This window comes from Chiloscyllium plagiosum, unplaced genomic scaffold, assembly GCF_037043375.1.
Source record: "Chiloscyllium plagiosum isolate Xiang-an unplaced genomic scaffold, Cpla_swu_hap1 HiC_scaffold_45, whole genome shotgun sequence".
In the NCBI taxonomy this organism is placed as follows: Eukaryota; Metazoa; Chordata; class Chondrichthyes; order Orectolobiformes; family Hemiscylliidae; genus Chiloscyllium; species Chiloscyllium plagiosum.
In genome coordinates this window covers 17,940,475-17,963,330 of record NW_028270183.1, presented here as the reverse complement: position 1 = coordinate 17,963,330, position 22,856 = coordinate 17,940,475, and the positions used below count along the sequence as shown (strand labels likewise).

Here is a 22,856-nt window from a genome sequence, read left to right as displayed (position 1 = left end):
TGACACAAATATCTCAGCAAGGGGCCCAACAATCACTTCCCTAGCTTCCCACAGAGTTCAAGGGTACAGCTAATCAGGCCCTGGGGATTTATCTACATTTATACATTTTAAGATATCCAGCACCACCTCCTCTGTAATATGGATTTCACCTGTCATAGGAACATAGCAATATACAACACAGGAGCAGAAGCAAACCATTTGGCCTGTCAAGCCTGCTCCAATATTCAATGTGATCTAGAGTCCTACAGCACGGAGACAGGTCCTTTGGCCCATTCTAGTACACCTTGGACCAAAATGTCCATCAACGCTAACCTCAATTCCCTGCACTTGGCCTTCTCAACCTTTCCTATCCATGTATTTGTATAAATGCTTTTCAAAAGTCAATATACCCACCTCAACCACTTCTGCTGACAACTCATTCAGCATGCATACCACTCTCATTGGAAAAACATTGCCTCTCAGGTTCCCTTTTATTCTTTCCACTCTAACCTTAAACTGATGCCTTCTCATACTCAATTTCCTAACCCTGGAAAAAAAGGCTGAGTGCATTCACCTGATCCATGCTTTTCGTGATCTTATACACTTCTAGAAGATTCCCCTGTCTCACTATCCTACATTCTAATGCGATCTAACCTCCAGAGAAGCCTACCATGTGGAACCTTATCAAACAGCTGATTGAAATCCACATAGACTACATCAACCACCCTGTCCTCATCAACCTTCCTCGTCACTTCATCAAAGAACTCTAACAGATTTGTGAGACATGGTCTCCCATGCACAAAGCCATGATGACGATTCCAACTTTCTTACTCAAAGCCCCGGATGATGACGCCAGTATGCCAAAAGTCTTCCTCCAAATTAAACACTGCCTTTCCAAATGCATGTATACCTTATCTTGCAGAATATTCTCAAATAACTGATCTACCACAGATGTTTGGCTTACTGGTCTATAGTTGTCAGGTTTTTCTCTGCAGCTCTTCTTGAATAAGGACACAACATTCGATACACTCCAGTCTTCCAGAACTTCACCCGTAGCTAACAATGATCCAAAAAAATCAGTACTATTTTCTCCAGCCTCTTGCAGTGTTCTTGGAAATATCTGGTCAGGACCAGGAGGTTTGTCCACCTTCGTATATTCTAATACATCTCACACCTCCTCTACTGTGATATAGAATATTACCCAAGATATCAGCACTAACTTCCCCAAATTCCCAAGTTTTCATTACTTTCTCCACAGTCAACACAGAAAAGAAATATTCATGGAGGACCTTGCCCATCTCCTGCAGTTCTACACAGACAATTTCACAATGGTCCTTGAGGGATCCTATTCCATCGCTAGTTATTCTTTTTCCGTTAATATACTTGAAAAACCTCTTTGTATTCATCCTAATCTTCTCAGCCAAGGTTATCTCATGTCCCTTTTTCATCGTACTAATTTCCTTCTTCAGTAAACTCCTGTACCCCCATACACTTCCAGGGATTCCCTTGATCCCAGCTACCTGTACCTAAGCCATACCTCCGCTTTTTCTGGTCAAAGCCTCTTAACCTCTTGTCATCCAGAGTCCCCGATTCCTGTCAATCTTGCCTTTCAGCCAAACAGGAACATATAGACCTTGAACTCTAGCTATCTCACTTTTAAAGGCCTCCCACTTGCCGGTGGTCCCTTTGCCTGCAAACAAATTTCTTCAATCAACCCTTCAAGATAATTCCATCAAAATTCATCTTGACCCAGTTTAGAACTTGAACCTGTGGACCAGTTTTGTCTCACTCCATAATTATTTTAAAATAATTGAACTTTGGTCACTGGTTCCCCACTGCCACCTCAGACACTTTCCTGCTCTATCTCCCAAGAGTAGGTCGCGCTTTGCCTTTTCCCAAGTAGGACCCTCTATATACTCCTTGAGCAAACATTTCTGAACTCACTTAATAAATTCCACCCCATCTAGCCTTGAACTCTCTGGCAGTCTCAGTCTATGTTAGGAAAATTAAAATTCCCTACTACTATACAACTCATCCAACTCAGTTTCCACTTTCTTCCATATCTTTTAATCCCCACTAATCCTAAGAACTATATCTAAATCTTTCTTAACAGTCTTCAATTTTTTGACCTCAAGAGTTTCCTGTAGCAGAGAATTCCATAGGCTCACCACTCTCTAGGTAAAGAAATTCCTCTTCATCTCAATCCTAACTGGCCGGACCTCTTATCCTTAAACTATAACTCCTGGTCTTGGATTCTCCAGTTATCAAAATATTCTTTCTGTATCTACCCTGTCTAGTCCTGTCCATTTTATTGATTTCCATGAGATCCCCCCCAACTCTTCTAAACTCTAGCGAATGTAGAGTCATAGAGTAATTTAGCATGAAACAGATCTTTTGGTCCAACTCATTCAGGTCAACCAGATATCCTAAATTAATCTAATCCCATTTGCCCGCATTTGGCGCATAACCCTCCAAACCCTACCTATTCATGTGCTCATCCAGATGTCTTTTAAATTTTGAAATAGTACCAGCCTCTACCACTTCCTCTGGCAGCTCATTCCATGCATGCACTACGTTGTAAGGAAAATAAAAATTACCCTTTACGTCCCTTTTAAATCTTTCCCGTCTCAGCTTAAACCGATGCTCTCCAGTTTTGAACTACCCTATTCTGGGAAAAAAGGCCTTGGTTATTCACCCTAAAAATGTCCCTCACAATTTTATAAACCTCCATAAGGTCACCCTTCAGCCTCCAATATTCCAAAGAAAATAGCCCCAGCCTACTCAGCCTCTCCCTATAGCTCAAACTTTCTGATCCCAGCAACATCCTTGTGAATCTTTCTTCAACCCTTTCAGGTTTAACATCTATAGATGAAGGGGTAAATGTAGGGGAAGGGGTCTGGGTGGGTTGCGCATCGGCGGGTCGGTGTGGACTTGTTGGGCGGAAGGGTCTGTTTCCACACTGTGAGTAATCTAATCTAATCTAAAAAAATATAACAGGAAGACCAGAATTGAATGCAGTATTCTAAAAGTACCCTAACCAATATCTTGTACCGTGTGGAAGTGCCAAGTGGTGGACTGGGGTGCACAAAGTTAAAAATCACACAACACCAGGTTATAGTCCCACAGGTTTATTTGGAAGTACTAGCTTTCGGATCGCTGCTCCTTAATTGGGTAACTGTGAACAGCAATCCAGGCTTGTTAAATGTTTTGTTTCAGTTGCATGACACCGTGATCCTTTGCTATAAATTCTGTGTCTTATGATCCTGCTCCACTGTGAAAGCTAGCACTTTCAAATAAACGTGTTGGACTATAACATGGCGCTGTGTGATTTTTTTAAACAATATCCTGTGCATCAGTAACATGACTCCCAACTCCTATACTCAATGCACTGATCAATAAAGGCAAGCATACCAGATTCTGTCTACCTGTGGGTCCACTTTCAAGGAATTATGAACCCAGACCCTAACTTCACTTTGTTCAATAGACCTGCCCTGCTTTGCATTACCAAAATGCAATACTTCACATTTATCTAAATTAAACTTCATCTATCACTCCTCGGTCCATCTGATCAAAGTCCTGTCTCTCCCCGTATGCCATCCACGAATCAGTCTATATATTCAAGATTGAGATTGATAGATTTTGGATCTAAAGGGAATCAAGTGACATGGGGATAATGTGGGAAGGTGGATTTTAAGTAAATCTCCAACCATAACTTGACTGAATGCTTGAACAGTGTTGATGCTAAATGGCCAACTGCTGTTCCTGGTTTTTGTGCCCTGCTAAAATGTCTGTACTATTGAATTACCAACAGATCTCGTTGCTGTGGCCTTTCTCTCATACAACAGCACTGACCCTAAAGGCGTAGGTTTGGACATGCAGGACATAAAAAAACCAGAGATCACAATAATCTCTGATATAGTCACAGGCATAAAAAGGGCAAAATGCCTGAGGAAACCTTCTGAACCAATCCGTTTTATCTTCCAAAATAATCAGGTTTGTCAAGTTATATTTTTCCTGCAAAAAGTGTTCAATTAACATATACAGCCAAATGATTCAATATAATGGTAAATGGCAATAATCCATAGAAGATCTACTCTACTTTCACCTGACAGGGAAGCCAAGGTTCTGGATTAAAAAATCCCATTCAAGACATGACATTTCAGATCAGAACTGCCTCAGTACTGTGCTGGAATGGCGACCTAAAGTACTTACTTTCAATGTCTCAAGTAGTTATGAACTCAATACGCTCTCACTCAGAGACAGTGTAGCTCACTATAAAAGATGCTTTGGCTATAGTTGTCAAAGAACAGACGAGCTCCCCTCCTGATCTTGTTGCCAATATTTATCCCTTAACTAACAACACTGAAACAGATTATTTGGTTATTGTTCTCTGGAATCAAGTAGTTGGTCACTCAGTTCAGGGCAAATAGGGATGGACAACAAGTGCTGGTGTTCCTAGCGACACCTGCATCCCTTCTTTATTTTTCTCCTTTTCTGAGGGCAATGACGGTTTGAAAGTAACAGAAAAAGTTTACAAGGATGCTGATAAATGCACAATGCGTCATTGGCTTTTCAAATAGATGTGTAGAGTATAAACAGAACGCTGTGCTAAACCTTTCTGTAAATCACTGGTTAGACCTCAACTGGATTACTTTGCATAAAAGATGTCAAGAACTTGGAAAGGATGGAACAGCCATTTATTAAAATTATACCAGAAATGAGGAGCTTTATCAATATGGAGAAACCAAAGAAGTTGGGATTTTTCACTTCAGAGAAAAGAAGCTTAAGAGGATAAACAGGTCAGAGGCTGGGAATTCACTTTCTCACTTCTAAAAGCCTGTCCACCATTGGCAAGGCATAAGTCAGGGCTGTGTTGGAATACTCCCCACTTGTCTGGATGGCAACAGCTCCATTAACTTCAAGAAGCTTGATGCTATTCAGGATATTTTCAATATGCATTATCTCCATTACCGACACACAGTGGTAACAGTGTACTATCTATAAGATGCATTGCAACCACTCAGCAAACCTCATTTGAATGCCTCCAAACTTTGAACTCCACAACCTAGGATAAGGGCAAGAGATGTACTGAAACACAAATTCCCCTCCAAGCCACACACCATCCTGACTTAGAACCATATTATCATTCCTTCAGTGTTACAGGGTCAAGATCCTGGAACTCCCTCCTTAACAGGACTTCAGATGTACCCATGCCACAGGGACTAAAGCAGTTCAAGAAGGTGGCTTAGCACCACCTCCTCTTGTACAGTCAGGGATGGGCAATAAATGTTGGCTCTGCCCACATCCCATGAATGATTAAAGAAAATTTTAAACATGTTTTATGTTACTTTCTTCTTCTTTTAACCAGAGAACAGATGGATGTGTCAAATGTGCATACATAAAGAGTGGAATGGACAACAACAGTGCATCTTTTGAACAGTGTGACACAGAAAATTTCAACGAGACCCATACTGTATGCAAGTGTAATCAAGTGTCTGACTTTGTTGCACTGGCAAAAATGGTACAGTCCATAACTAAATTATTTCAATTTCAAATAGGGGATGAATTGACAACTTCTCATCATAAGTTAAAACTGTGTATTTTCTAAAGGTATTCTTAATTAAAAAAGGAAATTCAGACTTTGATCCTAATATATGCAATTGTGAATGTCATCTTCTAAGGAAAGTAGGTTGGTGGTGAATTAGTTGAGATGGCTAGCTCGTAGTTCAAAAAATAGAGGGTGAGCTCAGTTGCATGGAAAATTATAAGACCAATGGTAAAGCAGAAATTAGAATTGCAGATTTGTGATGTTATCAGATTGTTATCAGAAAACAAAAGGAAGGGACATAATGTGTGAATGTCATATTGTACCAAGGAACCATAAAATTGTCAGGAAATTCAATAATAGAAGGCTTTGTATCTAAATGCATAAAGGAGTCAGAATGAACTAATGGTGCAAATCGAAGTAAATGGATTTGATCTATTGTCATAACAGAAACATGGTTACAAGGAGTTAAAAACTGAGAACTCAACATTCAGGAATATTTAATCTTCTGGAAAGATAGGAGGGATGGAAAAGGTGATGGGGTAGCCCTGTTAATAAGCAATGACATTAGATCAGTTGTGAGAGATGATCTAGGCTTACATGATGTGGACTTTATTTGGGCAGAGGTTAAAAGAAAAGAACGAGTGAAAGACGGCATTAGTAGGAGTAGTGTGCAGATCTCCAAATCATAGACGCTCTGTGGGAAAAGCTAAAAATCAACAAATCATACCATGAAAAAAGAATCGAGCAATAATTATGCATGACTTTAATCTTCATGTTAATTGACTTAATCAAATTGGCAAGGGTAGCTACTACAATAAATTCATAGAGAATATTACAGATAGTTTCTTAGAGCATTATGTCATGGAGCCAAACAGGGAACAAGCTATCTTTAATTTAGTAATTGGGGGGGAATGAGGCAAGGTTTAATAAATGATGTCAGAGTAAAAGATTCCCTAGGAAGTAGGACCATGACAGAATTTGATATTCAGTTTGAGAGTGAGAAACTTGTGTCGGAAATAACTGTGTTTAACTTAAATAATGGCAATTACAAAATGAGATATAGTTAGCTAAAATAAACTAAATGAATAGATTAGTAGGGAAATAGTAAGTAAACTGTGGCAGTCATTTAAGGAGGTATTTCATGGCTCTTGCAAAAATACATCCCAGTAAGAAGGAAAGATTCTCAGAGAAGATAAAACAGCCATGGCTAACCAAGGATGTTAAAAAGAGTATGAAGTTGAAAATGAAAACCAATAGGGAGGCTAAAGTCAGTGATAGTGCTGAAGACTGGGATAATTTCAGAATTCAGCAAAGGAGAACCACAAAGATAACAATCACTGAGAAAATAATCTACGAGGCCAAGCTAGCAAGGAATACTGAAACTGACCATAAGAGCTTCTTTAAAAATATAAAAACCAAGAGAGAGATCAAAGTGACTATATGCCCCTAGAAAATGAATCCAGGGAGATGATGTTGGGAAACAAGAAAATAGCAGAGGGGTTAACCAGGTATTTTGCATCAGTCTTTAGAGGGGAAGATACTACAAACATTACATTTATACTGAAGAATATGGGGAGGAATTAAACACCATCAGTAAAGGTGTAGCATTAGACAACAAATAGGCTAAAGGCAGTTAAGTTCCCTGGCCCAGATGGCTTGTATTCTAGAGGCAGCTACATAGATAGTGGATGCATTGGCTATAATTTTCCAAAAATCTCCAAAAGGATCAGAAAAATGCTATTGTGACAACGATATTCAAAAAGGGCGGGGTGCAAAAAGCATGTACAATCGGTTCTACTAATAACAGGCGTTTCTTCAACACAAGTTGGTTTAACACGATTGAAGAATTTAGACCATTATTTAGAGAATGCGAACTTCCTTTACCTGTATTAGCTATAACGCGATTCTGGCCCCATTAGTTTAAATGGCGTGGCTAATGCGTGATTTTCTTGTAGTGCAAGATCGCATGAGAACAGAACTATCACATTATATCACAGCCAATAGTAATTACAGGCCGATTATCCTAACATCTACTGTTGGAAAAGTACTGGAAGCAATTATTAAGGAAGTAATAGAAGAACATTTGGAAAACCATAACCTAATTAAGCACAATTAGCATGGCTTCATGATAGGGAAACTGTATCAGACTAATTTCTTAGTATTTTTCAAGGAGGTCTCAACCAGAATGGAGAGAGAGGAACCAATATATGTGTTGTATATAGTCTTCTAGAAGGCTTTTGACACAATACCTTACAAAAGGTTCAGTAATAGGAGAGGCCCACATTGTTGGAGGTAGTCTATTACCATAGATAGAGAACTGGCTAATGCACAGGAAACGGTGAGTGGGTATGAGGGATTCTTTCTCAGGTTGGTGGCTCATGACCAATGGGGTTCCACAGTGCTCAGTGCTTGGGCTACAACTGTTCATAAAATATATCAATGACTTGGAAGAAGGAAACAAATATACTGTAGTCAAGTTTGCAGATAACACAAAACAGATGGAAAGGTACATTGTGAGAGGGATACAAACAGTTTACAGAGAGGTATTAATAGGTTGACAAATGCAGTTTAATGTGTAAAAATGCGAAAATGTTCATTTTGGAAAGGAGAACAGAAGAACAGAATAATAGAATATTATTTAAATGGAGAAAAGTTGCGGAAAACTGTAAAACAAATGGACCTGGAGGGACTTATGCACAAAACACAAAAGCTAGCACATAAACACAGCAGGTAATCAGGAAGGCTAATTGAATATTGGCTCTTACTTCAAGGAGGTTGAATTATAAGAATAGGGAAGTGTTACTGCAATTGTATAAGATGCTGATGAGATCACTTCTGGAGTATTGTGAGCAGTTTCGCTGCATATTTAGGGAAAGATATTACTCTATTGGAGACAGTTTAGAGAAGGTTCACTAGGATGATTCTTGGTTTGGAGGGATTATCTTATGAGCAAAGGTTAAACAGGTTGGACTCTACTCATTGGAATTTAGAAGAATGAGAGGTTATCTCATTGAAACATACAGGAATTTTTAAGGGGCTTGACAATGTAAATGTTGAGATGATGTTTCCCTTCATGAGAGAGTCTAGGACCTGGGGCGTAATCTCAAAATAAAGGAGCACTAAGGAGGAGTTTTTACCGTCTTACGGTTATGAAACTGTGGAATACCTTGCCACTGAGAGCTGTGGGCCAGAGTCCTTATGTAGTTTTAAGGCTGAGATAGACAAATTCTTGATCATAGGAGAATCAAAGGAAAGTGGACATAAGGAATTTCAGATAAGCCATGATCTACTGAATGGTACAATGTTTGAGGGGCCAAAGAGCCTATTTCTGCTCCTTTTTCTAATGGTCTTATGGTCTTAATGACAACAGTGTAGGTTAAATGTCCCTTCCAGCTCTTGGATCTTGCCTGCTTGCTTGTCCAATGCTACACCAGCAACTGTCTCTCACTCTTTGTGTGACAGAGAGAGATGTCTACAGTCCCTCAAGGCTAAATACCTATGCATTTAGAGAAATAGATAGTGACCCCTGCCCCCCTCATCACAACAACTTGCACTTAAATGGCACTTTTTAAGAGAGAAGATCAACACAAGGAACTTAGCACAGCTGCAGGAACCACAGAGACCAAGTCTAATTAGGATAGCTGGGGTGGGTTTTAGGGATGGATATTTTAGGAGGTGAGGCAGCTGAGAGCTGGAGGGAATTTCCAGGAGTTAGATGTGGGTGGACATCCCTTTTGTGCTCCACTGGTGCATCAGCTTAGATTTTATGCCAAAGGCCTAGCTGGCAAGGGATTCAATGCACAACCTTCAGACTCAGAGGTGAGAGTGTTATACCCATTACGCCACATCACTAATCACTTAATAGACATTCATTAATCCAGTACAGGTGATAGCATTGCAACACAACTTACTTTAGACTGAATGTGTTGTTTAATATTTTGTTGCAGAGTTGCTGTTCATCTATACTAACGGACATTGGGATCTTTGTGACATTGGCGTGTATGGCCATCACACTATTTGCGCTGGCAATCTGTTCAGAGAAAAAAACAGTCATCTTCCCAAGTCTGTTGCTGGTGGAGCTGTCTGCCCTGACAGGTTTCGATGTAGTTGGGCATGTAGTCGGCTTCAGGGTGAGATCATTGAATTTATAGACAGCAGAACTACATCTTTCACTGCCAAACCCCGTTTTACCCTTCCTTTTATTACTCTGACCACCACCTTCCCCTGATCTCCCATTCATGGGGTAGTTGATAAAAAGACAGGCAAAATGGACAGCTAGCTCTTCACACAGCAGAAATCAGGCCTCACTGACCATTCATTTAAGTCACACACTCCAGTGGAAAAATAGTGAGATATTAAAGGAGCCGCGCTGTGGTCAGGCATCAATCAGTGTTTCACAACAGCCTTGGCTGAGAAGATTAGGGTGAATCCAAAGAGGTTCTTTAATTATATTAAAGGAAAAAGAATAGCTAGAAGAGAATAGGACCCCTCAAGGGCCAAAGCTGACATGCACGTGTGGAACCGCAGGAGATGGGCAAGGTCCTCAGTGAATATTTCTCCTTTATGTTTACCGTGGAAGAAGCCAAGAAGACTCGGGAACTTGGAAAAGTTAGTAATCACATCTTGGGGTCAGTCCATATCACAGTAGAGGTGGTGTTAGATGTATTAGAATGTATGAATGTGGATAAATCTCCTGGTCCTGACCAGATATATCCAAGAACACTGCAAGAGGCTAGAGAAGACATTGCGGGGGCTCTGGCTAATACTTTTGCACCATGGTTAGCCACTGGTGAGGTTCCAGAAGTGTGTAAGATCTTGGGAGGGAGGGATTGGGTGAATGCACTCAGTTTTTTCCTAGGGTTGGGGAATCAAGGACTGAAGGACATCAGTTTAAGGTTAGAGGGGAAAGAATAAAAGGGAAGCTGAGGGGCAACTTTTTTTACACAGAGGGTGTTGCACAAATGGAATGAGTTACCAGCAGAAGTGGTTGAGGCAGGTACATTAGCAACATTTAAAAGGCATTTGGACAAATACATGGATAGGAAAGATTTAGAAGGATATTAGTCAAGTGCAGGGAAATGGAGTTAGCATTGATGGACATTTTGATCGGCATGGACCAGTTTGGGCCGAAGGGCCTGTCTCTGTGCTGTAAGAATTTCTGACTCAATGACTTTGAACAGCCATTCCTGCTTCCGAGCTCACGACCCCAAAGTCTTGTTTTACAACTCTACTAGATATATTGGCTTGCATTCGTATGAATTGACAACATAATTTTTCCAAAATAAAAATATTCCTGTAATTTAATACTTTTTATCATTGCTTTGCAGAATCATTTTGAAGATACTAAATCGATAATAACAATCACATGTTTAATTATCTCGGAGGTGTCTCTCATGGTCATGATCTTCATTTTTACACACTGTTCCTTAGCAAAGACACATGTTAGCAACTCTCACATTCATCTGTGTCTGAACTTGTTCTTAGCAAACATGCTGTTCATAACTCAAAGTGACAGAGTTTGTAACAAGGTAAGACAAATTCTCCACACCAAGCAGCAATTCCGTATCTAAAAATAACAATGAAAAGCTAAACCTCTCGATGGTGTCTGCTAACATAGCAGATAAAAGAACTGGGTGACAATCAAGTAAATATTAATGTATTTATCATTACACAACGTCATTTCAAACCGAATGGAACACAATCCAAACTCTGCCTGTCAAAAAAAAATTGAGATCACTGACTAAATCTAGAAACACAAATGGTTACATTTGGCCCATTATGTCTGAAGTGTCTCACCAATGTCACAAAGATCCCAATGTCCGTAAGTCATACCTCAAGCAATTTAAAACTAAATCCACTGCCCTGCCCTCTTTAGAACTATGGTAAAGTGCCTTCTGCTTCAAATTACTATTCCATTATCACTTCTCACCATTTAGGTCATAAGCTTCTTTTTTATTCTTCCTTCCAAAATGGATAATTTCACATTTATCCACATTATACTCTATTTGTCACACATTTGCCCACTTACTTACCTATCTTTTGTAACCTCCTTGTGTCCTTTTGACAATTTACCTATTTACTTATTTATTGTTATGCCATCAACTAATTTAGTAACCACATCTGCCATCCCTTCATCCAAGTCATTTCTCTGAATTGTAAATAGTTGAGGACCAGCACCCAGACTTGTGACACTATTCTTTAATTTTTTGCCAAACTTAAATGATTACTTCAAATCGGTTTCCTGTTCAGTGGCCAATCTCCCAACCATGCCAATATACCCTTTACACCATAAACTTTTTATTTTCCGCAATAAGCTTTGATGTGGCACCTTATCAAATATATTCTAGAAATTAAACTGTGGCACATCCACTTGTTCCCTTTTATCCAAAGCACATGTTACTCCTTTAAGGAGGCCAGTAGATTGATCAAACAGAGTTCATGTTTCCATTTGAAAGGGAATTTCTAGTATGTTTTGTTTCTATCTTTCATTGCTAAAGCTGATTATTTGCTTATTGCAATTGTGGGACCTTACTGGCTGAAAATTAGCTGCTGTTTCCTCCAATACTGTCAACCCTTCAAAAAGGACCTCATTGGCTGTAAAACATTTTAGGTTGGTTTGAGTTTATAAAAGCTCTACTGAATGACATTATTACGTTCAAAATCTCTGCTATGTCAGTGCTTAGTTCTTGTACTCCAAGTGAATTATTTCTTATATTTAAAGTTGCTCCTTTCCTTATAACTATACTTTCCCATTTCTAGCATCATCATTCATTGTATCAACTGGAAGAAAATCCTCATAAATCAAATTGCAGGTGTCCATCCACACATTTGTTTTAAATGGAGCATTGAGATCGCTGACAAACTCCCGAAGGAACTCTATTTGCTTGCAAATGGTTTCTTTATTTTAAAAAAAGGCAGTAATGTTGCAAAATATGCCATGATCTTACTCAATGGCAGAGCGGACCCGATGGGCCTACTGTGCTCCTACATCTCAAGGTCTCGTGTTTAAAAAGTTATTGTTCAATTAGTTCACCCCTTTCTATGACTTACCTTTGAACAGTAAAAACATTGGGACTTGGGTCTGAAAATGATCAGTATTATTTTGTTTTCAAACAAAGTCGACCATATTATCAATGCAGTCAAATATTTTCTGTTTTTTTGTGCCTGGGTGTGAAATTCTATGGCCTTTGTGGCTTCAGCAAGGGAAAAAGGTCGCTGAGAAATGGGCATTCATCCACTCTTCAAGGTCATCGAATCTTCCATTAACGCATTTTGCCCACTTTCCCGATCCATGCCTCAAAGGCAGTTTTATTAGCTTCATGCTGCCAGTATTATTAACTTCATACTGCTTGAGTAATGCCTTACATTTGCAAACCAACATGGCTTAGAACATAGAACACTGCAGCACAGTACAGGCCCTTTGGCCCTTGATGTTTGTGACGACCCTTTTTCCTACTCAAGATCAAGCTAACCAACATATCCTTCATTTTACTATCATCCATGTGCCTACCCAAGAGTCGCTTAAATGTACCTAATGTGTCCAACTCAACTGTCACTGCTGGCAGTGCATTCCACAAACCCACCACTCTCTGTTTAAAGATCCAACCTCTGACATCCCCCCAAACCTTCCTCCAATTACCTTTAAAATTATACCCCCTCACGATAGCCATTTCTGCTCTGGTTAAAAGTCTCCAACTATTCATTCTATCTATGCCTCTCATCATCTTGTACACCTAAACTACCAACCCTGTCTCTTCTATGGGCCAGCCACTTCTGTATCCAGACAGCCAAATTTCCCTGTATCCCATGCTTCCCGTACTTTCTGAATGAGCCTACTACGGGGAACATTATCAAACGCCTTGCTAAAATCCATGTTCACCACATCCAGTGCTCTACCTTCATCAATGTGTCAAAGAATTCAATAAGGTTTGCGAGGCATGACCTGTCCCTCACAAATCCATGCTGACTATCCCAAATCAAACTATGCTTTTCCAAATAATCATAAATCTTGTCTCTCAGAATACTCTCCAATAATTTGCCCACCACAGATGGAAGACTGACTGGTCTGTAATTCTCAGGTTTATCCCTATTCCCTTTCTTGAACAAGGGAATAACATTTACCACCCTCCAATCATCTGGTACTACTCCAGTGTACAGTGAGGATACAAAGATCATTGCCTCTACAATTTCTTCCCTCACTTCCCGTAGTAACCTTAGGTATATCCCGTCGGGCCCATGAGACTTATTTATCCTCATGTTTATCAAAATTTCCAGCACATCCTCGTTCTTAACATCAACCTGTTTGAGCATATTAGCTTGTTTCACGCTGTCCTCACAAACAACAAGGTTCCTCTCACTAATGAATACTGAAGCAAAGTATTCATTAAGGACCTCCTCAACCTCCAGGCACAAGTTCCCTCCACTATCCCTGCTTGTCCCTACATCCTCGTCTTCACATTAATGTAGAACGCCTTGGGTGTTTCCTTAATCCTACCGGTCAAGGCTTTCTCATGCCCCCTTCTTGCTCTCCTTAGTCCATTCTTCAGCTTCTTCCTAATTACCTTGTAACCCTCTAGAACCCTGTCCGATTCTTCCTTTCTCAACCTTAAGTAACCTTCCTCCTTCCTCTTGACTAGATATTCCACATCTCTTGTCACCCAAGGATCCTTCATCCTACCATCCCTTCCTTGCCTCAGTGGGACAAGCCTATCCAGCAAGTGCTCCCTGAACAACCTCCACATTTATGTCGTGCATTTCCCAGAGAATGTCTGTTCCCAATTTATGCTCCACAGTTTCTGCCTGATAGCATTATAATCCCTTCTCACCCAATTAAATACTTTCCCATTCTGTCTACTCCTATCCCTCTCCATGACTATAGTAAAGGTGAGGGAGTTGTGATTACTATCACCAAAATGCTCTCCCACCGAGAGATCTGACAACTGACCTGGTTTGTCGCCAAGCACCAAATCCAATCTAGTTAGCCCATCTACATAGTCTAGATTAGAGTGGTGCTGGAAAAGCACAGCAGGTCAGGCAGCATCCGAGGAGCAGGAAAGTTGAAGTTTCGTGCAAAAGCCCTTAATCAGACGCTGCCTGACCTGCTGTGCTTTTCCAGCACCACACTAATCTAGACTCTAATTTCCAGCATCTGCAGTCCTCACTTTGCCTACTTTGGCCTATCTACATACTGAGACAGGAATCCTTCCTGGACACACCTGGCAAAATCTGCTCCATCCAAACTATTTGCACGAAGAAGGTTCCAATCAATATGTGGGAAGAGGAAGTCACCCATGACAACAACCCTGTTACCTTTGCACCTTTCCAAAATCTGCCTCCCAATCTGCTCCTCTCTGTGTTGCTACCGGGGGGAGGGGGCGGGGGGCGTTATATAGAAAACTCCCAACAAAATGCTGTTCCTTTACTGTTTCTGACCTCCACCCATACTGACTCAGTAGACAAACTCTCCTTGGCACCCTCCCTTTCTGCAGCTGTGATACTACCCTGGATTATCAATGCCACTCCCTCTCCTCTTTTACCTCCCTCCCTATTCCTTTTGGAATATCTAAACCCTGGAAAATCTAGCATTCCTGCCCCCGTGATACCCCAGTCTCCATACTGGCCACAACATCGTAACTCCAAGTACTGATCGATACTCTAAGTTAATGACCCTTATTCCTGACACTTCTTGCATTAAAATAGACACACTTCAACCCATCATACTGACTGCAACTTTGCCCTATGAACTGTCTACCCTTGCTCAGACTCTCTACATGTAGTATCTGGCTGTTTACCAGCTACGTCATCCTCTGAACCATTCCCAAGCCAAACTAGTTTAAACCCTCGAAAAGAGCTCTAGCAAACCTCCCACCCAGGATATTAGTGCCCCTCAAATTCAGGTGCAACCTGTCCTCCTTGTACAGGTCCCACCTTCCCCAGACAGTATCCCAATGATCCGCATAACTGAAGCCCTCTCTCCTGCATCAACTTCTTGGATTTTTTATCATTTGAAGCAGCAGCTTCCAGTGTCATCCATATTGATGCAGGTTATAACAGTGACATGCTCCGCTCTTCGTTTTCCACCATTACACTCTTCAACAGCAAACAACAAAATGGGAGAAGACAGGGAAATTGTCCAGTTTTATCTGTGGTAAAAATGACTACTGCTGCATTTGCCCGAGGCTTTATGCTCCAGCTTGGTATAACTCCACTCCAATTAAGTTGATACAGTTTTATGGCAAGTGTGCATGACTTCAGGTGACTCAGAGTTACCAGTCTGGTACTTTTGCTTATCCCAGGTACTCTTCCATTGGATTTGCTATCCTGTTGGTGTGAACGGCTGACAACTTAATCAAAACCAAAGTTTGGTGTTAGCCAAATTTGTCTCTCATAATTTCACTGTTAGCAGAAATGTCAAATAATCTACCAATTTGGCTCTAACATATCAATTCATATCTTCCTTTGATTTTTAGACAGTGTGTGCAATCACTGCTATCGGGTTACATTATCTCTATTTGACGGTGTTCGCGTGGATGTTTCTGGAAGGACTACAACTTTACCTCATGTCAATTAACCTGAAGAACATGAGGGTTTCCAGTTCTACCACCATACAAAAATTCAAGATCCCATTGTGCTATTTATCCCCCGTTGTGTTAGTGGTGCTTTCTGCAACAACATGTCCAAATGCATGTGTGTCACATAGTCAGTGAGTATTGGATTTCTTTGTTTTACTTCCAACTCCACCCCCCACCTCCTTTCCAAGGATTTTACCTTGAAAATCATGTCATAGTTTTTGTATTATAATTGGCTCCTGGTCTTATCCAATGCCAAGATCTTCTGTTTTCTCCCCTCATTTTCTGAACTAGCAGCTGACTATTCTGGTCTTAGTCATGTTGCCTTTGGAAGTTTGCTATGCTGTGCAAACTGGCTGACCCATTTCCTATATTAAAACTAGGAGGATTCAGTTGTGGATAGCTTTCCTGCCTCTGAATCCTGAGGCTGTGAGCTCAAATCCAACTCCAAGATTTAAGTCCATAACTCAAGCTTTTGAGGGAATGCTCCACTGTTGGAAATACCTTTCAAATGAGATATTAAACCATGGCTACCTTAGGTGAGTGTAAAATATCAAGAGGACCTAATATGCTCAAATGCACTTTAGGAAGCCCTGAGGTTGTGAAAGTTTCTGTATCATTTTAAGTTATTTTCTTTCAAAAATACTCCCAGAAACATCAGGAGAAAGGATGTGCCTTTGCATCAACAATTAATGAGAGTTTCATGAACTGTCACAGAAGGAAGAAAATCAAGATTCTGCTAAAACTTGATGTGTGGAAAATAAAACCACAGCAGATAAACTTAAGAAATGCTTTGATCCTCCATAATGAGATCCCCTTGTGGCTAAATGGATAAATCCTTCCAAAGATTGTCATTTAAAATAATTAAAGAAATATTCCAAACCAAGGCTTAATTGCTTGTTTATGAAATCTAACTGCATGCCCATATATCACTGCATTGGAACTAAAAGCATTTGAATCAGTGAGCTTGTAATTACTGAACAACACAGCATTTAAAAGGTCATTTAGTCTACTGTGCTTGTACCATTTCCAACTTATCCATACTCCCCATCTGCCTGAATTTTCTTTTCTTTAAGTCCAATTGCTTTTCCAAAGTTGCAGCTAAATCTGCTTCTACTCCTCTTTCTGGCAGTGCACTCGAATCATAGAACGACGTGAATCTGTGTTTTAACCTGTGATTAATACCTGCATATTTTGTTTCTTCCACTGCAGCTGCTTTGTACAGAAAGAAAATAATTGGTACTTCTCCGGACCTGTGCTTCTGATAATTTTGGTAACACCTAAATCCTTGTTTCAATTGTTGCTGCTTTGGTAGTGTTCTCTTATCTTTTACTCTTTTCACAGATGAGTTGAACATGAATGTAGCTATCAGGAAAAAATCTGCCATTTCCCCTATTGGTATTCAGTAGTGGGTAGCCTTCCTGTCTCTGAATCCTGAGGCTGTGAGCTCAAGTCCTACTTCAAGATTTGAGCCCATAACTCAAATATTTGAGGGAATGCTCCACTGTTGGAAATACTATCTTTCAAATGAGATATTAAACCAAGGCTATCTCACGTGGGTGTAAAATATCCTGTGATTTCATCTCAAAGAGTAGCAGTGGACTTATATCTGGTATCTCACCCACAGTTACCCCTTTAGCCATTGCTAATAAAAACTGATTATTGTTACAGTCCTTGCTGTGTGAAAATTGGTTGCTGTGTTTCTTAAAATTCAATAGTGACGACAGTTCAAAGTACTTCATTGTCTGGAAAGCATTTTAGAATGTCCTGAGATTATGGAAGGTGCTATATAAATGCAAGTCTTGCTTTCATTTCTAATAAGCTTAGGGTTTCATATTATTTCACTGCTCATCATAAACAAGTTTAACTTTCCGGGGCTAACGGCCGTCTCACATTATATGCAGGAAAAGACTCATTTGTAGGGCTTTGGAATGATTCAATGTTTGATCCAGGCAGGAAGGCTGGGCAGGACAATGTTAGTTGAGTCGAACTTGAATATAACAGTGGCATCGATTGAGGGTTTCAGCTGTGATTGGGTGGTAGGGTAGTGATGGAAACCCTAACAAACAATGAGAAATGGTCTGAATGTAAGGTGAAAAGTTCAGCTCAGTGTGAAACAAGATGGATGGAGCAAGATGAATTTTAAAGAGGTATCTGGGGGGCAATGTGATGGAGGGCAACCAAAAGTACAGAGATAATAAGAGACATAATGATGGATTTTGGATGTGTTGGGATTCACTGGGAAGAAAACTTTGACTCAATTAACTCTTGAATTCAGATGCCAGAAAACCTTTCTTGAGACAATGCTGAGGGGGAAAGGGAGGACTTTGTTGTCATTGATGTGACCCCCAAGAGGCACCACATAAATGTTTACCTGGGGAAAAGAAGGATGGTTTCCTAAAACACACACTTTGCTGGAAAGAATTGGTGAGAATCTGTTATTTCCTGGTCAAGTTGGGTTGTTCCGAGTCATAATCCATTCCATAAAGAACACTTGGTTCTGTACTAGCCATGATCATTATGTTTTTGAATTAGTGGTGCTGGAAGAGCACAGCAGTTCAGGCAGCATCTGATGAGCAGCAAAATTGATGTATCAGGCAAAAGCCCTTCATCAGGAATAAAGGCAGAGAGCCTGAAGAGATAGCTAGAGGAGGGTGGGGGTGGGGGGAGAAAGTAGCATGGAGTACAATAGGTGAGTGGGGGAGGGGATGAAGGTGATAGGTCAGGGAGGAGGGTGGAGTGGATAGGTGGAAAAGATAGGCAGGTAGGACAAGTCATGGGGACAGTGCTGAGCTGGAAGTTTGGAACTAGGGTGAGGTGGGGGAAGGGGAAATGAGGAAGCTGTTGAAGTCCACATTGATGCCCTGGGGTTGAAGTGTTCCGAGGCGGAAGACGAGGCATTCTTTCTCCAGGCACCTGATGGTGAGGGAGCGGCGGTGAAGGAGGCCCAGGACTTCCATGTCCTCGGCAGAGTGGGAGGGGGAGTTGAAATGTTGGGCCACAGGGCGGTGTGGTTGGTACGGGTGTCCCAGAGATGTTCCCTAAAGCGCTCTGCTAGGAGGCGTCCAGTCTCCCCAATGTAGAGGAGACCGCATCGGGAGCAACAGATGCAATAATGATATTAGTGGATGTGCAAGTAAAACTTTGATGGATGTGGAAGGCTCCTTTAGGGCCTTGGATGGAGGTGAGGGAGGTGGTGTGGGCGCAGGTTTTGCAGTTCCTGCGGTGGCAGGGGAAGGTGCCAGGATGGGACGGTGGGTTGTAGGGGGGCGTGGACCTGACCAGGTAGTCACGGAGGGAACGGTCTTTGCAGAAGGTGGAAAGGGGTGGGGAGGGAAATACATCCCTGGTGGTGGGATCTTTTTGGAGGTGGCGGAAATGTCGGCGGATGATTTGGTTTATACGAAGGTTGGTAGGGTGGAAGGTGAGCACCAGGGGCGTTCTGTCCTTGTTACGGTTGGAGGGGTGGGGTCTGAGGGCGGAGGTGCGGGATGTGGACGAGATGCGTTGGAGGGCATCTTTAACCAAGTGGGAAGGGAAATTGCGGTCTCTAAAGGAAGCCGCCATCTGGTGTGTTCTGCGGTGGAACTGGTCCTCCTGGGAGCAGATACGGCGGAGGCGGAGGAATTGGGAATACGGGATGGCAGTTTTGCAAGAGGTAGGGTGGGAAGAGGTGTAATCCAGGTAGCTGTGGGAGTCGGTGGGTTTGTAAAAAATGTCAGTATCAAGTCGGTCGTCATTAATGGAGATGGAGAGGTCCAGGAAGGGGAGGGAGGTGTCAGAGATGGTCCAGGTAAATTTAAGGTCAGGGTAGAATGTGTTGGTGAAGTTGATGAATTGCTCAATCTCCTCACGGGAGCATGAGGTGGCGCCAATGCAGTCATCAATGTAGCGGAGGAAGAGGTGGGGAGTGGTGCCGGTGTAATTACGGAAGATCAACTGTTCTATGTAGCCAACAAAGAGACAGGCATAGCTGGGGCCCATATGTGTGCCCATGGCTACCCCTTTGGTCTGGAGGAAGTGGGAGGATTCAAAGGAGAAATTGTTAAGGGTGAGGACCAGTTCGGCCAAACGAATGAGTGCGTCGGTGGAAGGGTACTATTGGGGACGTCGGGAGAGGAAAAAGGCCCTGGTCATGGCGGATGGAGGTGTAGAGGGTTTGGATATCCATGGTGAAGATGAGGCAATGGAGGCCGGGGAAACTGAAGTCTTGGAGGAGGTGGAGGGTGTGGGTGGTGTCTCGAACGTATGTGGGGAGTTCCTGGACTTGGGGGGATAGGACAGTGTCGTTGTAGGTAGAGATGAGTTCAGTGGGGCAGGAGCATGCTGAGACAATGGGTCGGCCAGGGTGGTCTTGGGAAGGAGGTAGAACCGGGCAGTGCGGGGTTCCCGGACTATGAGGTTGGAAGCTGTGGGTGGGAGATCTCCTGAGGTGATGAGGTTCTGTATGGTCTGGGAGATGATGGTTTGGTGATGGGGGGTGGGGTCATGGTCGAGGGGGCGGTAGGAAGAGGTGTTCTCGAGTTGGCGCTTGGCTTCAGCGGTGTAGAGGTCAGTGTGCCAGACTACCACTGCGCCCCCTTTATCTGCTGGCTTGATGGTGAGATTGGGATTGGAGCAGAGGGATTGGAGGGCTGTGCGTTGTGAGGGTGAGAGGTTGGAGTGGGGGAGGGGTTAGACAGGTTGAGGCGGTCAATGTTCCAGCAGCAGTTGGAAATGAAGAGGTCGAGGGCGAGTAATAGGCCAGCATGGGGTGTCCAGGTGGATGCAGTGTGTTGGAGGTGTGCGAAGGGGTCCTCTGAAGATGGGCAGGAGTCCTGATTGTGAAAGTAAGCTCGGAGGCGTAGGCGGCAGAAGAAATGTTCGACGTCACGGCGTGTATTAAATTCGTTGATACGTGGACGGAGGGGGATGAAGGTGAGTCCTTTGCTGAGGACTGATCGTTCGTCTTCAGTGAGGGGAAGGTCTGGAGGGATGGTGAAAACTCGGCAGGGCTGGGAGCTAAGACCTGGTGTGGTGTGGAGCTGGGAGTGGGGGCGGAGCCGGTAACTGGAGTGGGCGTGATGGTGGGGGGAATGGGGGTGGAGTCATGAGCAGGGGTGGTGTTCCCCTCAGGGTTCTGGGGGCTGGGAATGGTGACAGCGGGATATGTGGGGGGCGTGTCAGCAGAATGCAGACGAGTGGCGGTGGGGGCAGAAGTGGTGGCAGACACGGCAGTAGGGGTGTCACTGAGCGTGTGACATCAGCGATGATGAGGGGGCGGACGGAAGTGATGTCACATGTGATGTATGAGGAATTGTGAGGGGCGGAAGTGGTTGTGGGAGTGGCCATTATGGGGGCGGAAGTGACATCATCAATCGGCGTGATCATTATGTTACTGGACTAGTAATCCTTAAGCCTTGTTTAGCCACCCTGGAGATGTGAATTCAAATCCCAACACCACAACAGCTGGGGAATAAAAATTCAATTCATGAACAAAATCTGGAATTTAAAAAAAAAAGTTACCATGATCATGAAACCATTGAATTGTTATAAAAATCCATCTTATTTGCTGATGTCATGAAATAGGAGATCTGCCATCTTACTAGACCTGACCACCACAGAACACAAGACCCAAAGCAATATAGTCATCTGAAAGGGCATGCAAATCACTTAGTTTTAATCAAGTAGGTAGCTCATCACACTCTTCTCAAGGGCAGTTCAGAATGGACAATAAATAAATAATTGAAGTGATGAAGAGTCATCTAGACTCAAAGCGTGAGCTTGCTGTCTCTCTATGGATGCTGTCTGACCTGCTGTGATCTTCAACATTTGTTGTTTTCAATTGAAGTAAATCCCATACTTCATTAAAGAATAAAATAAAAACAAATGTATAGCCAGTAGGAAACCATGTAAAAATAAGTACATATTCATGTCAAAATCTTTCTCTTAGGCATCTTGAGTTGTTATACTAATTTCCATTGCACTTTAGGGTGTTTCTCATGTGAACTTGCTTATGTTTTATATGCCCTGGAAAAGCTGACTGATTATGTTAAGATCCAGATATTCTAATTGTCCTGCAGGTTAATATTGTCATGTTCGGTAGAACATTCTGGATACTGACTGAGCAGATTTCTAAACGCAACACTGAAATATCACAAATCAAAGATTCCAGGTGTGTTGAATTACATTATTGAATATTTTCCCAACTCAAAAAGGAAATGCATCTAAGGAGGTAGAATGGGTGTTATAGCAAATCAGCTGTCTGGGTGAGGTGCCTGATGGCTGGAGGGTGGCTGACGTTGTATCTTTGTTTCAGAAAGTTTGTAAGGAGAAACTGGGGAACTGTAGACCCGTGAGTTTGACTTTGGTTGTGGGTAAATGGTTGGAAGTGATTATAAAAGTTAGGATTATGGATAATCAGAGAGCAAAAATGGATTAGGGACAGTCAGCATGTTTTAGTGTCAGGAAAATCGCGTCTCCCAAACTTGATTGAATGTTTTGGAGGTTACCAAAAGGGTTGAGGGCAGAGCAGTAGACATTGTTTATTTGAACTTTAGTAAAGCCTTTGACAAGATTCCGCATGGTAGACTAATTAGTAAAGTTAGGTCACATGGGATTCAGGGTGAGCTTGCCAATTGAATACATAATTGCTTTATGTCAGGAGACAGGGAGTAATGGTGAAGGGTTGTTTTTGACTGGAGGCCTGTGATCAGCAGAGTTCAATCCAGGGATTGGTTCTAGGTCCTCTTTTGTTTGTCAATTATATAAATGATTTGGAT

The 22,856-nt window shown here is 42.0% G+C and overlaps 1 protein-coding gene across 4 annotated transcripts in view; it reads left to right on the top strand.

Annotated features, from left to right (window-relative positions):
• LOC122552184 (adhesion G protein-coupled receptor E3-like) overlaps positions 1–22,856 on the top strand; it is a 47,356-nt gene that overhangs the window by 19,351 nt on the left and 5,149 nt on the right. For 3 of the 4 annotated variants that reach the window (XM_043694773.2, XM_087983320.1, XM_087983321.1), the window contains 7 exons: positions 3,791–3,972; positions 5,348–5,500; positions 9,475–9,657; positions 10,855–11,055; positions 15,997–16,229; positions 17,308–17,368; positions 22,158–22,249. In XM_043694773.2, the coding sequence (XP_043550708.1) occupies positions 3,791–3,972; positions 5,348–5,500; positions 9,475–9,657; positions 10,855–11,055; positions 15,997–16,229; positions 17,308–17,368; positions 22,158–22,249 (1,105 nt within the window). The remainder of the gene's footprint in view (positions 1–3,790; positions 3,973–5,347; positions 5,501–9,474; positions 9,658–10,854; positions 11,056–15,996; positions 16,230–17,307; positions 17,369–22,157; positions 22,250–22,856) is intronic. The other variant, XM_043694774.2, reaches the window with a different exon arrangement.